Source organism: Vicugna pacos, chromosome 25, assembly GCF_048564905.1.
Source record: "Vicugna pacos chromosome 25, VicPac4, whole genome shotgun sequence".
NCBI classification, from domain to species: domain Eukaryota; kingdom Metazoa; phylum Chordata; class Mammalia; order Artiodactyla; family Camelidae; genus Vicugna; species Vicugna pacos.
Genome location: NC_133011.1, coordinates 12,487,208 through 12,506,664, shown reverse-complemented (window position 1 = coordinate 12,506,664; position 19,457 = coordinate 12,487,208). Strand labels below are relative to the sequence as shown.

The 19,457-nt window shown below is 32.6% G+C and overlaps 1 protein-coding gene across 4 annotated transcripts in view; it reads right to left on the bottom strand.

Annotated features, from left to right (window-relative positions):
* RIMS2 (regulating synaptic membrane exocytosis 2) overlaps nucleotides 1-19,457 on the bottom strand; it is a 436,528-nt gene that overhangs the window by 136,462 nt on the left and 280,609 nt on the right. For all 4 annotated transcript variants that reach the window (XM_072949585.1, XM_072949586.1, XM_072949591.1 and 1 more), the window contains one exon: nucleotides 6,327-6,427. In XM_072949585.1, coding sequence (XP_072805686.1) covers nucleotides 6,327-6,427 — 101 coding nt within the window. The remainder of the gene's footprint in view (nucleotides 1-6,326; nucleotides 6,428-19,457) is intronic.

Here is a 19,457-nt window from a genome sequence, read left to right as displayed (position 1 = left end):
AATAATCTAGATTTTTAAACTCTAGTTTTATCTCTCTTCATAAATATACTTGGTAAAGTAACAACCATACAGTGAAGTAAAAAAGCAAGTGACTAATTAAAGGCTTAGAGCTGGCTGGTTTGGATAAGTGGCCTGACAGTCTGGAAGGGTGTGGCCTGGTTTGGGGCCAGGAAACAATCTAAAGTGCACTATACTTCGTCAAAACAAGTCCTTGGCTGGTGGAAGAGACGTAGGAAGTGGCAACAGCACGCAGGACTCAGCACAACTTCTCAGAGCCTTGTAGGCTCAGCGTGGCAGAAAGAATGCTTCCAGGTAATGTGATTTATCTTTATTTCTCCCGATGCTCCCATAACAGCAATTTCACTGACTTACAGAAGTTTTCTTTGAGATTTGGCTAAAAACATGAAGCTATCTGATTGCAAGGTTATGTAGAAATGAAAACAACAGAACATTCGACAAAGCAGAAGTTTAGAGAAATCTTGTTTCAGTGAAGAAATCCAGGCGCAGCCACTGGCATTTTCCCTGGTATCTTCATCAGTAAGTGATAAGAATTCTTGACCTGATTTGGGCTGGAAACTATGAGTAGGTAATCTTAACTCTGATTTTTAAAAACTGAAACAATTTTGCTGGATATCAGGCTAGATTAGGCCTAGCAGGAATTTTTTGAATCTGAATCCTACCTCGTTCACAAAATAATTGACTGCTTATTCCAAGAAAGGATGTTTCATTACTTCCTATAGGACATCCTAACTTACCCCTTGAGGACCTTACAAGGTAGAGATTGTGTTACTGAGATTATTCCTATTAGGCTTCTAACTTCTATGTATCAGATGACTCCATCTACACTGGCACAATGGTGTCTGTTTCATGTGAATACCAGGTTCTCTGGGTAGCTTGAGAACTGATGATCAGCAATTCTTCCTCCAGTGGGCATAAGGTCCAGCTCAACTGTACTGTTAGTTGGCTATGTTATATGCTATCAGAAACTCAACTTTTCTGCTTATGCAAAGAAATTTTTCTCTTAGAACCTTATTTCAATCATTGCTATAAAATCATATCTTTCATTTCTTCACTCTTAATAAACACATGTATTTTCTTAATCTTAATGATTTGTACAAAGTCATCTAATCGACATTTAAAATTTGCTTCTTATAAATTTAGTTTTTTAGTTTTCAGATCCATTTATGTCTCTGCTCTTAAAGAATATTTCTTTTTAAATATGCATACCCATATATGTACCTGTTAATAAACTTTCCAAGGGCCAGGTGCATTCAGTGTCAACTCTGATAACATCATTTTTTCATTTCAGTAATTTAGTTTGTAATTTCTTATCATTTGTTATGTTCTAGGCTCTGTTTATTTTTTTATCTCCATATCTTTTGAAGATTCATAAATTCTTTCCCCCTAAATTTGATTTTTCCTTTTGGACCTCTGCTGCTTCAATCTCTTTATCTGAGAATAAAGGGAACACTCAATAATAGCTGAGTTACACTAAAATTCCTTTCATTAGCTCAATTATTTCTTTACTATTTCTTTTCAACCTTGTCATACTCATTTCTGGTTCTTATAGACGCATTCGCTGTTATTATAAAAATAATAATAAATGTTATCTGCAACATTTAGTAAGCATTTTACATTATCTCATTTTCTCCTACTCATCACCATATGAAATAGATCTCAAAACCCTGTTCAGTAAAATAAAGAAACTGAGACTATGAGGTTAAGCTACCCAAAGTCACCCCAGTAGAGTCTGCCTGGCTCCAGGCTGCGTTCTCATCTCCTGCACTAAACTCAAGTACTGCTGCCACGCGTTGGTGACTAGAGTCTGAAAGTACTCCTGACTTATAAACATCAAACTTATAAACAGCCCATTTCTGCCACTCCTAACCAGCCCCAACCTGTCTCCCTACTTCTGGTGTCCCTGCTGCCTGTCTCGAAAATCAACCGAAAACACTTAAGGCCGGCCTTGAATGTGTACTCTTCTTGTTAAGAAGAGAAAAGTTCGAGTAAAGGGAAGAGCTTAATCAGCAATGGTGATCTACTTGCCAAAAATACTTTGTATTTAACTGTCTGAATTTTCTTACATTGATATTGTCTACAACGCCAATGTGTGAGCTTTGTTTGTATTTACAGAGCTTATTTTTTTTAAAATGAAACTATCTCTGTGTCATACAGTTCCTATTATAATGTAAACTACTTTAGTTGGATTGTTTTCCTCTTAATATGTCTCTTTGAAATCAGTGAATGATCCTTAAAAGACAAGAAGCTTGGTAGGAAAGGTGACAAATACCTAGGCTCAGGCATGCACAAAGGATGGAGGAAAACTTTCTTTTCCTTCCTTGTGTTGCATTGTTCTCTGCCCCCAGAACACTAACTCAGTCTATTAGATGACAGGTTAAGTGGCTTAACATGAATTTCTGGTTCACATTTGAAAAGTTCTAGGCAATTTACAGGCCATATTATTTAATTCTAGAGAGAAAAATAAGAAAATAGATTATAATACAAATGCTATAACAGGGGTAAGATATTTTTGTGGGACATTACCACCCAAAAAGAACATTTTTCTACAGAGAAGTAAGCTTTGAGTTCCAAACAAATATTGTAGCAATAAACTGTGTAGCTTCTCTGTTGAAGTCTTTTGAAAAATAGCCTCTGGGTTCATTTAAAAACATTAAATATGGCTAATTTTAAAAACAAACACCATTTATTTAAGTAAATATTATCAAATTCTCCATAGTCATTTTCATAAAGTATATACATTGTTTATCAATTATTGCTAATTATTGTAATTATATAACTCATGGAAGGGTAGCTGGCCTGTGCTGAGCTATAATTCACATTGTTAAATTTAACAGACAAATCACATTTTTCTGAACCAATGGGGAGCAGAGAACATTGGTTTTAAGTTGATCCTTAAATTTCTGCTGCAGGTAGAATAGATCAATCACATTTAAGCTGGGATAAAGAAAATGCATTAAGCATGAAAGGGTGCACTGGCTACATAGTTAAATTCTATTTTGAGGGAAAACCCCCAAGAAATCATTGCCTGATTAAAGAAGAATCCTATCTGCTCATAGATTTTGATGCTTTTATTAAATATAGACTGTCTGCTTAAAAATTTCCTAATATATTTAAAATATCTTTAGAAAGACAGTAACTTAATAGGCATTGCTCTATAGATACTTTCAAAGCGAGTTACTAAGGAGATATTTTAAAAATTAGTAAGAATTGTTTACAACTATCAGAGCAGAACGCTTGAGAAATTCAAGGAGGCAATACCCTTTAAAATGTGGAATGTGTAGTTTAAAAAAGATCTTCACTGACAATTAGATTCCACCAAAGCTTCTTAATAGCATCACTATAATTTCAGGAATACAGCTCAGAAGTACAGCATATGCTCCATATGTTTGAGGCTTTGGATTTAATCACAGTTATCTCAAAATTGAAAACCAGATTAGCTACAAATAATATTTTCCATGATTTAATGTGAACTTGGGGAGATCACCTAACCTTTCTATGTTTCTATGTTTCTTAGTGCCCTCACCTAGTAAATGATTTTTTTTAAGAATTAGAGCTAATGTACTAAAGCACATAGCTCAATAGTGAGTCTTTAGTTGGCACTTCCTATCAAACAAGAAAGAAAAGAATGGAAATGTAAGGTAAATATCCCAAATTAGAGATGAATGCTGTTGAAAATTTTAATCTAAAGAATTGTTAGTATGGAAATTAATAATGACTAAATCTATATATGCCCTTGACTGAAAAAGAATACTCTGTAATTTTCTTTTTGATCCATGAGAGAGGAAAATCAAAGTAGGGATGACAAGCAGATACATGACCCAGCAAAGATAGTTCCACATCAGGAAATTTGCCGTGGAACAAAACAGAGTCGGGTTTTAGACCTTTTTAAAAAGTTGTACTTAATGACTGGATCTCATCCTTGGTTAGGTTGAGTGCATAACTCCAGGAATAGAAAATGCAATTATAAGAGACAGGATTTGTTAGAAACTATGAGAGGACTTGTCAAGGAGTCAGATGACTTATTCTCGAAAGAAAGTCTCCATTGTTAAATGACATCATTCATCACTGGCTTCCTAATAGAGAAAGTCAATTCTTTCAGTTGCCTAGAAGCAAATTGTACGTACAGCTCACCTTGGACCAGTAGTTCTCAAACTGCAGTCCACACTAGAATCACCTGGGAGGCTTGTTAAAACACAGGGACCTCACTCCTAGAGTTTCAATTAAATAGGCCTGGAAGGGGCCAGAGAATTGCACTTCCACAAGTCCTCAGGTAATGGTCTGGGGCTACACTTTGAAAATCGCTGCCTTAGAATACCTAGGAAATCATACTGCTTAGCATAACTAGTCCATTGCCAAGACTTAAATTTTTTTCTAATCTAAAATAATTGGAGTCAGATACGAAACTTTGAATACTCAAGCATTCTTTAATTTATGAATTGGAATGTAATCAAAACTTATTTTTCTTAAAAAAAAAATTGAGCCATGCCTATAGTATTCCTTTGGTAAATTTCTGCCAGGCATCCGTAACAAGACTCATTAGTATTGCTTCTAAGGAACTTGTTTTTATTGCATGAACAATGTAAATCATACAGGTGACCCCGTTTCCCTTTCTGCCTTTGCTGTTTGTTAGGAAGCTTATGGTCAAAATATATGCTCCACCTGTAGCAGGTTTATAAGACTCATACTATGCGTTTTGTTCACAAACTTTGCTTCTAGCATTATCCTGTTTTGTCTTGACTTCATTTTCCCTTGATACTCATTTCTTCATTGACAGTATTACTGAGAATATTACATGTATTTTAAGCAGTCATCTACATTCCTCCCTGAAGTACAGTGGGACATAAAATAAACTTGTGTTAGTTTATAGGCGCTTTCATATCCTATTCTATTAGGACTTTGTGCCTTGGTCTGTGGATATATAAAATGAATACACGAGAGATTAGAGCATAGCAGATGCCACAAAAGATCAGGTCTCTCTACTCAGCCTTAGGCAGAAACATCAAAACAGTACCTGGGAAGGCACAGGTCTCATTCCTGACATCAAGCTCAAAAGATTAGAGATGTATCCAAAATACTGTATCATTACAAATCTATTTTCTGTGAAAGTCACTGAACCTATTTGAAGCTATTCATATTTTCACTTTAGAGAAAAATTTCTAGAAGTTTAGAACCTGCTACATGAAGGCAAGGCTATTTTTTATTTGTCTTAAATTTACCTTTCTCTTGGCTTTAGGCCTGGGCCAGTTCCAGGACAGCAGAACCCTGTGATGAACAATCCTGTATTCACCACATCAGGCAGGATTCATGTAATTTGGGGAAAAGACCGGTGGTTTGAAAGAGAATGCTGACGTAAGAATCTCTGCCTCCTCTAGGTCATATAATGGAGAAACTGAAAACCTACGCTGCCTACTGCATATGCCTATCCAGCGTAGACAGTTACGCTTTACTTATACATCTTGTCTTTACTGAAGAATGGGGCATAACTGAGAGAAACGGGAGGTTTACAAGGTAAGGATAAAATAGACCTGAGTATATAAAAATTGTAACTGCTTTTCTCTAACACATAGGTACAGGGACTACAAATATTACATGAGTGCAATGATTAGACACATATTAACTAAATGTTATGAATAAGTTTTGTTATTTTCATTTTTTTGTTAAATCTTAAAATAGGTACATCATAACGAAGTCTTTTCACGACTTTGGCCATGAATAATATGATGAACCTAAAATGTTTTGAAAATACAAAGGCAATGAAGGGCAAGAACAATGAAACAGTTTTTTCTACACTAGTAGACTTCACACCTGAATTTACTACCAGAAAGTGGTTCAAAGATTCTCACTAAAAAACTTACAAACACCTTACAACACCTCACGAGTATGTATTTTGTTCCAATAACGTATTAATAAACTAGATTGAATTAAAATACTATAAAATAAAAAATTCTATATGTAGGAAAACCGTGGGATGATAATTGAGGTTTTTCTTAAGCATTTTTTGAGGGTGCTAGGGCCTTTACAGGTTTTATAAAACAAAAAATTCTAAAAAATTTGCTCTTCACATCATTTATTAGTTTCATTTCCTTAATCTCTTATAATATATAATGATTCTTTTACATTAACACAAATCTATACCTAGAAGTTGGTATATAAACACATAAAAATTTTAGCATTTAATAATATCATGGGGCCATTGGATTATATGTTTATGTTTGACTAATCTGCATTTAGCAGCTTATGAGAATCTAACGGTTTCATATGACTAATTGATTATTTCACAACTTTTAAAAAGAAAAATGTCTTGCCTTTGAATGGTAATCTTGTTCCAGTCTGGGATCTGATCCGGCTACCTGTTTGTATTTGTTAATTTTCATTTGGCGATTTCTCTCCTCTATATCCATAGCACCTATCGAGTAGAAAAAAATCCATAAAATTAATGTTCAGTTCTTATTTCTTATCCCTACTTACAGGATGTATAAAAAAAGAAAAGAAATACTAGGCTGAAAGATTACTTTCATTCAAGGTAGTACGTACAAATTAAATATCATATTATTTTTTAGATTTATTTTAAGAATGCAATTTGGTGAATAAAATCATGATTATTAAATCTGAAAATAATTTAAATCTGAATAAAATGTAAGTGAATTTAAACAGAGACAACAAATCTTCATTAAACAGAAAACATTTTCTGGTACATGTATGTTTAGGAGAATATATTTGACAGCACATAAATATGACAATAGTAATATTATAAGAATTGTGGCTTGTAATTAATTCATCAAGATTTGATTTATTTACTGGAAAAAGGTTGTAAGTCTAATTGGGTTCAAATACAATTTTACAACTGCATTTAGAATTATCAGAAAATCACCCCATGTGTTAAACTAAAGCAGGTTGCTCCAGCATACAAGTGGATGCAGTTATCAAGATTTTTTGACGTTGAATTTTCTAGAACTTGGATCAAGACAGAGGCACTTGGAATAATACTCCTGAAAACATACCATGCCAGTAAAGGCACAAAGTATTACTGAAATCATTTGAGAAAAAAAAATGTAAGGAGGTGAGAAACTGAGATAATAAGGAAAAATGAGACAAAATGAGATTAATGCTGTTTATAACAGGTGCTTCCTCAAAACACATCAATTACAGATATCAAAGGATCTTTAAAAACTTTGGTTAGAATAAGAACTAAATTCAACTAGAAAATCTTAGCAAACATGAAGTGCTTTAAAATGGTATTTATGATTTTTACTAAAGAGATTTTATAGAAAAATTCCATTTCTCATAAATAATGGAAAAACAAAATCTCAATTGTATGTTACCAATCTACAAACTGGGAAAAATAATCATATCTTAGTAGGCTCAAGTGGGTATCTATAATAAAATACTGTCATGTAAATTCAGAAACACTGAATGTAAGAGTGTAAACATACACATATACACATACCCCTTGCTTAAGATCATAATTTTAAAGCTGCAGTAAAGACATTTAGACAAAAGTGTGCCTATTCAAAAATAGGTATTTTAATACTCATCCTGAAAAAATCTTCAGTGTGTTTGATAATTCCTGTCAGTAAAAAATTTAAGTAAAAATTGAAAATTAAAATAAGACATGAAGGGAAGAAAAAGTTACAAAGAATGTACAGAGTTTAGATTTTATGACCTCTAAGTAAAAGAGCAATTTAAATCAATTAAGCAATTTGTTTGAGTCAAATTTGAATAATGAGTTGATTAATTGATTCTGTGCCAAATTATAAAATGTGGAATAGAAATATCATGTTAATATATGTTGAATGATACATAAAATCAAGTGAGTGCCTCCATGATATAAATGCAAAATATAGCCAAGTATAAATGCCTGTTAGTCTAGTAAAATACAATATTGGAATTGTTTGTACCTCAAGAGAGATTCTCAGGTAAATATGTTTATTTTCTCTGAGGGTAGGGGAAAAAAAAGGCATCTCAACTTCAAAAAATTATGTGTCCTGAAAGAATATTAGCTAAGTGTTTGGGAAGTTTCTTTTAAAAAGTTTCATTTTAATATCATAGTAGCAAAATCATATTTTAAATATAAATAGCACCAATAGACAAAGTTTAAACACATTATATACATATATAGATATATATATACATACATAGAGATATATACACATACATACATATATATGCATTTTCTAATATTTAGACTATTTCCTGGACATCAACCTCTTATGACTTATATTAAATTCTTTCTTTTTAAAAAAAAATCTTTCTAAATATTAGATAGTAATGGGATACATACTGCCAGGAGACAGGAAACGTTTTCTGTAAAGGACCCAACAGTAAATATCTTAGATTTTGCGAACTATGCAATTCTGCCATTGTAATATGAAGGCAGCTACAGACAATGAATACACAAATACGTGTGGCTGTAGTCTAATAAAATCGTATTTACAAAATAGGCAACAGCCTGGATTTGGCCTAGGGGCAGAGTTGTCCCTTGCATTACAGCATATTGATAATACTGCTATAGAAAGAGTATGTCTCCTTAGTAATGGTTTAAAAATTTTGCAAAATCAAGTTTATGGATCATCATTTATATTTAACAAATCACTGGGGGATCTAAGAAGAATATTAATGTGTATCTGCTAAAAGTAAACATAGAGGCAAATAGAGAGAGTAATATAACCATTTAAATATGTTATCAACTAAATTCTAATCTCAAATGCATCTCTCATCTCCAGACTCAATCATCATCTATAGATGGTCCTTCATTGGAAAAATTTTTTGTTAGAATCTTAACCAATGAAATCTTAAGGCGATCACCTTAGTGACTATCCAATAAACAAACTTGAGTAAACATACTTTTAACTTGTAACTTTAACTTCTCCTAGGAGTCCAGTCCTTAGGACAAACAGTAACCAGACAGGCCTCTCTCCAAAATTATTTGGCTCATATGAAGTCTTCCATTCTTTTTCTACATTTTAATCAGTCTATTCTCATAAACAAAACACTACACAAACAATAATATCCTCAGAGAGGAAAGTATCCTATTCATAAAGAGACCCACCACGAGAGATTCTTCACCAGCGAGCTGATTTTTCTTTGTTAAACATTTTCTCTAAGGAAAATAACCCAGAAATAATATTTTCAATAACATTATTTTGGTTTCAACCAAACTCAGTATTGTTTCTTTTCCCCCAAGGAACAAAACAATTTGGAGGAATCAATGCAAGTAGAAGGTTGTTCACTATCTGGTTGGGGAATGGAATATGTATTTTCCTGAACTTTCAACTCTGATGTCCAATGCTGCACTCTACAAAAGGAAAATAAGTTAACGTGTTAAGGAGGCAAGTTTTTGTTCAATCTCCTCTTTCAAATTTACGTAAATCTACAAATTTGAATTTAAAAGGTCCTGAAAATTCTGTAATAAATAATAATTATTTGATCACAGATAGCATCTCTCCTTCCACCTATTTCCAGGTAGTATCTTGCTGAAATAGTTTTAAAAACACATTCTGGGAAACACTGGTTCATAGGTTCAGAAGGTAAATTTACCTAGGAATCTCTATGAGTCATACCGCTTATATGTAATGACACTGTGCTTATTACAGAAGACATCCTAGAGGTTTAGTATGTTTTTGTAATTTGAGTACACTGAAAACACAGTCATTATGTGTTCAAAATCAAATCAAATATCAAAGCATTTTCAAATTATAACATAAATAGATTAAGAGGTTAATGGGACAATCAGACTTCATGGACAAAACCAATACAACAAAAGATTGCATATGTTTATATCTATTTATTGGAAAGGTAATCTGTTTAAGTGTATTAAACTGTAATATTCAAACTGTCTCAAATTCTTTCTGGTATAAGGTCAATTATTAACTAATTAAACTAAGAAAATATGATTTCTTATTTCATTAATATATTAATAACATAAGAGTTTAACGTGTTCTTAAACCAACAAACTTAGTTCGTAAACCAACAAACTAAGTGTTGCGGTTATTTTGAACTTAAAAAAAGACTACTTAAAGTGTCTAAAAATTTAAAAAACCATATTTATAATGTTGGCATGGCAATCGAGTTTAAAAAAGTTAAGTTATAGGTGGATTTTGTAATCAGAGATGTAGTTGAAAATGGCCAGATTAACAGGCAGCAAGACAGTGGTTGCTTGGGTTTCTGCATTTGCACTACAAAGATCATCAGTATACTTTCAGTGATTTCTGTAGTGCACGTCAAACAGCAATGGTTTTATATTTGCTTTTCCAAACACAAACACACACACACACACACACACGTGCACACACACGCACACACGCTACTGGAGTCCCAAAGCAGCTTTACAAACCAAACTTCTTTGAAGTAGGAACACAGGTTTGGCAGTAATGCACTTCACAATGAACATAAACAGTAATCAGGATATTGAAGGACTGCCGACTTGGTGACACATCTTGTGATCCTAAACAAAATGCTCAGGTCTGGGGATCTTAAGAGGGAAAACTCTTAAGCCCAATAGCAAAGCTCAAAGAAAGAACACCAAAATTCAGGGAAAAACATTAGAGAACCTATGATTACAGCATCATGGGAAGCCTAAGATTATCAATCTTATCTAAATGTACAAACTATATTGTTTAGCACCCCAGATTCTTGAGGCTAATTTAATAATTTTTAAACATTCTCTCTTCTCCTTGCCCCATCCTTTTCTTCTGCCTATATATAAATATTTGGCTTCAGGTTAAAAAAAGGTCTTCCTTTAATTGAGATTAAAAAGTTTCACTAAGTGGCTATCTGTTTCATGAGGGTTTCTGATGAAAATATTCACATCTATAGTTCCTTTTTCCTTAATTATTATGTCTTCACAAAACTAAGATGTGCCTTTAAATAATCTAAGGTTAGAAAACAAATTTATACTGTTCATATTTTTAACAAAAATAATACATCAATAACTTGTGGGCTGATCATTAAATATTTACATCTTATGACTGGATTTATTCTAAATTATATCCTTATAAAAGGTACACACTAAATTTACTTTCCAGTTAAATTTAAGAATTAAAGACATTTGTGTAATATCAAATTTTAATTAGTAGTGAAAGACTTCCAACACAAACTATTCCCTGTTGAAACTATCCAAATAATTGAAGTTCAATGTGGATAAAGTGTATTTGTATAAAATACAGAGATAGAATAAATGTAAACAGAACATAAATTAAAATATTATCTGAGGCCTTTTTCTGAGTGAAGCTAAAGAAGTATATTACTTACATATTAGAATCATTTTTAAAAATTAACTATATTTTGCCAAATCATCAAGGAGAGGAAAAAATTACTTCTGATATCTATCCTATGAAATCCTGGTTTTCTTCTAAGAAAGCACAAACAGTGTGGAAGAGGCACAACAAAACAAAAGGAGATTACAGACAATAATGATGACAGTGACAGAAATAACATTCCAAGTGAACAAAGTTAAAAAGGCCAAATTCATGTAGTCTCTAAATGCTACAAACACCATTTAAGTATATACCAAATTAAGTGCAATAAAGAAAAACGTATGATCAGTGTATGCAGCTGTTTGCTCACTCTGATGTAACAATCACACAAGCAAAAGTATGGATATTTGTATTTATTTTCCAGATGCAGTAGAAAAGTCTATAAATACAACTTATTGATGTCTTTCAGTAGTCAGAGGAATAAGAGTAGAAATTGTTAGAATGACTCATGAGATAAATAAGAATATGTAATACTTTGTCATGTTATAATATTATTTTCAAAGGCAGTGCAATTCAAAAAGAAAATACTGTCTCTGATTTTACTGAGTATTTTAACATATCTTTCAATAATCTGATAACTGTGAAAAAACTTATTTTTCAGACTGACAGTAATATACTAACAATTTCATTAACAAAAAATTAATGGTCATTTATATAAATGTTTTCTGAAGTACCTGATGTACAAAGATAAAAAGCAAATTACTTAAAAAATAAAACATATTTGGTACTGTGTATAAAAAGGCTTTACAATGGTCATATTTTTTAACGTGAAATTTCACTTCCCAAGATCTTTCCTAAAGAAATAAATCAATGTGCAAAGATGTACATACATACTCATGGCACTATTGTTTGATAATTGTAAAGTCTGGGGAAAAGAAAGGCCAGGGAAAGAAACTCCAAATGTTCAAGACAGAGGATGAGTTAACTGCACTTATGGTATATCTACAGACAATTACGTATCCAGGAGAAATGAGAATGGTGTGCATGTGCATTCACATATGTAAATTATATAAAATAAAGATACCACAATTAGTGATTATAAAATATTAAATGATAGATATGGTAGTATAGTTTGTAATTTAAAACACCATATAAATTCATACAAATATAAATGCACATAATTGAAACAAAAGAGAAAGAGATGGAGTGAAAAAGATTTAAGATTTACACACCAGAGCAGTTTTCACTGGTTATTAGAAGTTAGTATAAGTGCTTTTGGTTTCTTATTTGGGTTAATACATAGTTCATAAAATGTCCACAATGACCATACATTATAGAGAAAAAAATGTTATTAAAAAACACGAACTATAACATTTATACGAACAAGGACAAATTATCCAGTTTGAAAACCCTATGTTTTTCCCATGAGTGGTTAAAAGTGCTTTGAAAATAAATGTTAAATAATTTTTAAAATGCAAATTTAAATGCAAATCGCTCATTATTTAATTTATTTCAGGGACATATATTTATGTGGATGTAATGATTAAAAATGGTACATAATAAGAAATACTTTCAAATGCAATAAAGTGCAGATCTTTACAATTTTTGTGAATATTAATATAAAAAGTGATCTGTCATGCTTTAAAATTTCCCACATTAGTTTTCTCAAGTGTAGGACTTAAGAAATTGTGCACAAAACTTTTAGAAGTTACTTTAAAATGCTTTCTTCACAATCACTTGCCCATAATGAATTTTCTCATATTTTAGACTAAAACTTTATTATACACTAGGACCTTGCAAAAAAGTACACTTAAAAAAATCTTTTTATTTGATAATCTATATTGTCATTTTATTTTTTAAGTTTTCTTTTTCTTTTTTTTCTCTATTTTTTTTCTTTTTAAAGCCCAGTATTTTATCCTCTTTTGGGGGGGGGAGTAATTAGATTTTGTTTTATTTTATTGATTGATTGATTATTATTTTCCTATTAGGAGGTACTGGGGATTGAACCCAGGACCTCATGCATGCTAAGCACACACTCTAAGCTTTACCCTTCCCACAAAAATACACTTTTGTTAGCTAAATTATTTGTTAAAATAAATGTAACGTAGAGAATAGCAAATATTGGAACAAATTAAATTGAAAAAAAGTATGAAAATAAGTACTGTGAAAAAATTATAAATCACATAACAAGTTATTTTGTATTAGTACTGGAGCAAATAGAAGCATTTTCTTTTAAAGTGTAAACCAACTTAGTCTTAACTGTGCAAATAAGATACATGAGTTTTGAGAAATAATTATTTCCAAATCAATTAATTTTGAGGATTTTTCTACTGTGGTCACTTGGAAATAACACATTTGGAGTGAAAGAAAATATAATTTGATTTTGCTTATAATGAGTTTGCTTATAAAATGATCTTTGCTCCCAGTAATGTAGGAAAACTGAACTTCATAGATGCCTAAGTGAAATGTGGAATTAAATGAAACATAAGTGCTCTAGAAATGTATGAAACTGTTGTCCTACTTTGAGGCTCATAGTTAATGGGCTAAATAGTCTTTCAAATTATCTTCTTAAACCTTAATGATCTATTTTAGATATTTAGGTCACCCGTTATGCTGTGTATCAGTATGCTGTTTCCTTATTAACTCCTTACCATATTCATTAAGTAGTACTTCAAAGGAGATGCTATAGACAAATTTCATACTCCTTTCACTACAGTCAAAAGAAACTGATATTCTAATACTTTAGGACATAAACTATAAAGAGGGTTCTAGTGATTTCAGGAAATAGAGTATGTCTATTTTTCACATCTAAATTCAGTGAAAAGAATACTGGGGTTTTATTATTCAGAGGATTTGGATTTTAGCACCATTTTGGTCTCAACATGTAAAATCAGCATGTACTTGAGACCACAGCAGAAGATCAGGGTTTTGACCATGGAGAGTGCAACAGAGGTAATCATCACAGAGTTGATAGGGCTTTGGAACTGCCCAAATTTAGGGTAATGAGTATATTAATAATACATAGGATTGAAGAAAATCTTAAAAACAGCACTGGTTTCAAGGTAAGAGGCAAGACTTGGATTTGAGTCTTAATTTCATAAGCTCTGTAACTGTAAACACTTCATTTCACCCTTTTGGGCATAAAATTCATCATCTGTAAAAATGAATAATTTTGAACCAGATACTCTGATTCCTTCTGCTGTGTAACTCTCTGGTTGGTTAACTTTGAAGCCAAATGATGTTTAAGTGTTTGTTTTTTTATATTGTAATACTTGATTCATCAATATAGATAATGTAAAATGTTCTAGAAATTCTTATTCTGTTTGCCCTGGTATTGCGTTCATTAAAATTTCCTTTACAGAAAGTGTGTGTGTGCGTGTGCACGTGTGCATGTGCGTGTGTGTGTGTGTATACAGAGGAATGGGATGAAGGAAGAAAGGAGGGAAGAAGAAGGACAAAGAAAGAGGGAGGGAAGGTAGGAGGGAAAGAGAAAAAGAGAGAGAACTGAAAAGTTCATTAAACCAGGAACTTCCCCAAGTCAAAAAAAAGCTAAGAGCAATCTAATCCAGAAACATCTTCCAGACTAGCTACAGAGTAACTGTTTCACCCATATACATTTTTCCCCCAGTGTATAGTGACATGGAGTTTGGGAGAAAATAATTAGTAACTTTCTAATAATTGAGTTATTTAAAACTTGTTAATCATTGTTCCTGTATCTTTGAAAAAATAAGGTATCTTTTAGAGGATAAACTAAATTTTAAAATGAAAGTCCCTCAGGGAAGGAATGCAATGGTTATTATTACAATTGCTTCTAAGAAAAAGTGCAACAACCATTGATAAAAGATATAAACATCAGTCAGATTCATCACAGTAATAAACTATTCCTCATATGTGTTAAGCACTTTGGAATGTTCTGACTTTTTACTGATGGCTAAAATCTACATTCAGGAAGAGATAATTTACAGAGTAGCACATATTACTACCCTGTATATGTCTTGTCTCCATCTTATTCTGCCTCGTCATGACACTGTGTCCCACATCTGTGGCCTTATGAACATACCCACCAGGTATACTTCAACTACAGCCACTTTACACATATCAAAAGATTGCCTAGAAGTTTTGAAGGGAGCATGATAAAGAAATTTAAATGCATTGTTACATTTCTTTGTTGAGAAACATACATAGAAATTTAAATATACTTACAAATGTTGACCATGTTAATTGAAAAATCATTAAAAAATAAAAATACCCATCGATATTAAAACTGTGACACGACCTATGCTAGAAAGGGACCCATATGATTTTTCTCATGTATATTAGTATGGAAATTAATAATAACTAAATGTATATATGCCCTTGACTGAAATATTTAGACACATGGATTTTAAATAGTACTCATGCTGGACATTAAGCTGTATTTCTTTCTCCAAAGATGCTAATGATTATTATTGGTAAAGGGTACAAGAATGACTATACAGAGTAACTAATGTCACATAGTATAGCACTCTTCATAATTCAAAGGAATGCATTCTAAATGGTTCATAAATAGGGACATTTTATGAAACGTTCCTGTTCAATACTGAGAAGAGGAAGTTAGATGAGATCACTCTCAGAGAAAGAAGGATAAGGATTAGATGAAGAGGCGTCAGGAGAGACTAGTCTAAGCTAGAGACTGAACTGAATTTCATTCAACTTTCCAAATACTCACGTGGTAATACGAGTTGCACAGAGGATCCTAAATAAAACTGCAAACTAGATGGAGTTGGTCTCCATTGACTTTACATTTCTCTTTCTGAATTCCTCTCTTCCTGCTCTCCTCTTCCTAGACCTCGACTATTGTTCTTTCACGTTGTTCTCTTCACAATGCCTCCCCTGCCCCCTCCACCAGGTCATGGGTAAAGCTCCCATTTCCTGAGGTTAAGGGCATGGATTCTGACACCAAACCCAATTGCTTCAGTTTAAATTCCAGCTTCACATGACTAGAGTAAGTTATTTGGCTGATCTCTATCTGAATTTTTTTTCAATTAGTAAACTAGAAATAAAAACAGTACCTTCAAATGGTGCAAAATTCAGTTTTGGATTGAAATAATTTATACCACAGTGACTTGATTATCCAAAATGTTGACTGCATTTTAGAAGAAGGATTTATTAACCCAAAGAAATCTCTGATTGAGGAAATGCAAAGTTAAAATTGGTTTTGATCACTGAGTCCTACCTACTTCTACAACTATTCCAAACCAAAATCTTCTCAGTCCCTTTGTCTGAATTAGTTCTTATACTGGGTCCCCCAAGAGTAAAATCTATGACACCTGGAATTAACATCTTAGTCATCAATTATTCATCACCATTCCAAGTTTGGTAAGTGAGACCCACCGTGTCTAATATGAAAACAATGGAGTTTTACCTGACGTGAGCATATGTGCTTGTCCAAGTGAGCCTTACATAGTGAGCAATAAAGTTAGAATACTCAAATGCAGAGAGCCTCTTACTATATCTCCAATGCTGAGTCAAGTGCAAAACGTTACTTGTTTACTGCTGCTTCCCTCTTATGTCATGGTGACTTTACTCAAAGGAAGACTTCATCACTGAGTACTAAAACTAAGTCTGATATTGTGAAACTTACGTCTCAAAGGTTTCCCAAAATGTTTTATTTGCCAAATCCAGCGCTCATTCCTCAACAACATTCTCCTGGTCCTCACTGCAGCATTTGACACAATTACACTATCTTTGATAGTTTCTCCTTCAAGTGTTTGGCCTCGCACTTCTCTGACTTTCAATTCAGTTCACTTTTTTCCAGACATTTTGTTGGCTCATCTTTCTCAGCCCATCTTTCAAATATCTGCATTTCCTAAAGTGTTATCATTACTTTCTTTTTTATACTATCCCTGAGTGATTTTTCCTAAGTCCATAGCTTCAACTGTCACTCCAGTGATGAAGGCTCCTACCTTTCCCGTAAGCTTGACTCACATTTCTAGTTGCCTCCTAGCCACCCCCAAATGGAGATGCCATCAGCACCTAAAACTCAGCTTGCCCATAACAAATTAAAATTACTTCTAATGTCTGTTCCTCCTTCAGTTTTTGATGAATATCCAAAATATTCAGAATCGACTTCATTGCTAATTGCCTTGCTTGTTCTTGATCTTTCCTGGTTAACTGACCCCTACTTGAGACTCAAAGCTTTGGTCCTTTCTTCGTTTTCTTGTTCATCCACTGTAGTCATCTCTTCTCAATGAAGCTGTAGGCCAGCCCTATCCGTTATCCTGCCCTATTTTGGGAGGGGACTCGGCTCTTGATTGTTTGAGATGTGTTAGACTAAGCAAATTTTTCTATTAGCATACACTTAGTACTATTTGGGTAATATTTTAAAATTCATTTTAATTTTGTGAATTTCCAATAACTTTTAACGTCAGATTTATTGAGGCATAGTTTACAAAAATTAAAATTCGCACTATTTAGGTACGAAAGTCTACTATAACATTTGATAAACAGATATAGAGTCAGGCAACCTTGCCACAATCAAGATACAGAGTATTTCTGTCGTCCTAAAAAGTTCCCTGCTTTATTGTCAACCCTCTTGCTGCCAGCCCAGGTGACTACTTGTCAGATTTTGGTCTAGCTTTTAATTTTTTTCAATAATGTTTTTAGACTAAAATTTTACTTGATCAAGGAGATCACAGAAAATGAAATGTAACAAAAGTGTTTAAAAATATACAGTTAAAATCTTGTCTTCTAGAGCTGAATACTAATGATATTAACGTTCTGGCACAATTAAATGTTAACAATAATAGTGATACTTGTTATATGCCAGGAATTGCGTCAAGAGCTTTGCATGTGTTATAATAATGTTACTCAATCAGTATAGTCATTTGTGATAGGACTTATTTTCTTAATTTTACTTATTAGAAAATGTCTACAAGGTCATGCAACTACTAGGTGGCTTACACTGATCTGTTCTCTAAAATTTATGGTCCAAAATATTTAGAATAAGGAAGTGACTCTCTCCCTCACACACACCACTCTCAACTCCTGTTTATTCTTTTCCTTTTCCCAACGTTCTCTCTTTTAACACCTCTTCCTTTTTCTTTTCCAGCTGCATCATCTCTTTGGCCTTTTTTTTTTTTTTTTTGGTAGTGCGTCTTTATTTCCCTAAGAGCCCAGCCTAGATTGCGATAGTTATTTTTCATCTGTAATCTCTTTAGAGACGCCTTCTGATTCTCATTCCCATACTTTGAATTGGCTATCAAGCTCCTTCACACTCTGCATGACCTTTCAATCTATGACTGGGTTCTCCCCATTAGTTGTGTCATGTAATTAATTAATCCAATTACTTCTACTTATTATCATTTTGCTTTCCATTAAACTTTGCCTTTCCCACTATTAGTTCTCTTCCTCATCCCTACCCCCCATCCCCTCAGGCCTTCATTCAGTTTGATAAAAAGAAACTATCGTCTGTCAAGTAACATCTTTATCTTCAGTTAAATTATAACCTAATTTTAAATTCCCTAGAAAATTATCTCCAATATATTCATTTCAACTTACCCTCTTTTATATGAAACCTATTTATTTTTCATGACAACTCTTTTATAATATTTTTACAGATATTAAAATAAAGATCTTTAAAAAGCAAAGAGGAAGAAAGTGATCTGAAAACAATCCTGACTCATTTTTACCATGATTTTTGAATATTTAGTTAAGTATTGTATATACATTAATACTTACTAACTTGCTAACTAACTTGACTTAATAATATGTACTCTTTTCTTTCAACTGAAATAATTTTTTAAATATAATTTAATCATAACTTACCTATCATCCAGAGCTACACTTTATTCATTCCTCTGCCTGCGAATCTTATTTAAAATTCTTTCATCTGCCACTGACACTTAAATGCCTTTTCAGAAAAAAAGTTTTATAGCAAAAATAATTCTCTTCTGAACTTTAATGCCCTTACTTGTTTATGGCTCTTGATTACATATATACCTCCTGGCTCCGAATCATAGCTGGTTTCTTCCTATTCTTTATCAACAGTAACTTTCATACATGATGTAGTATGCTTTTATATATATATATATATATACACACACACACACACATATATATATATATATATATACACACACACACATATACAGATACATATTACACTTGAGACTTTCTTGGTTGAAATACTACAATATTACTTAATAAAATGTTAAGCTTAGACTTATACAAAGTATTTCTCTAAGCCACTGTGTCTCTTGT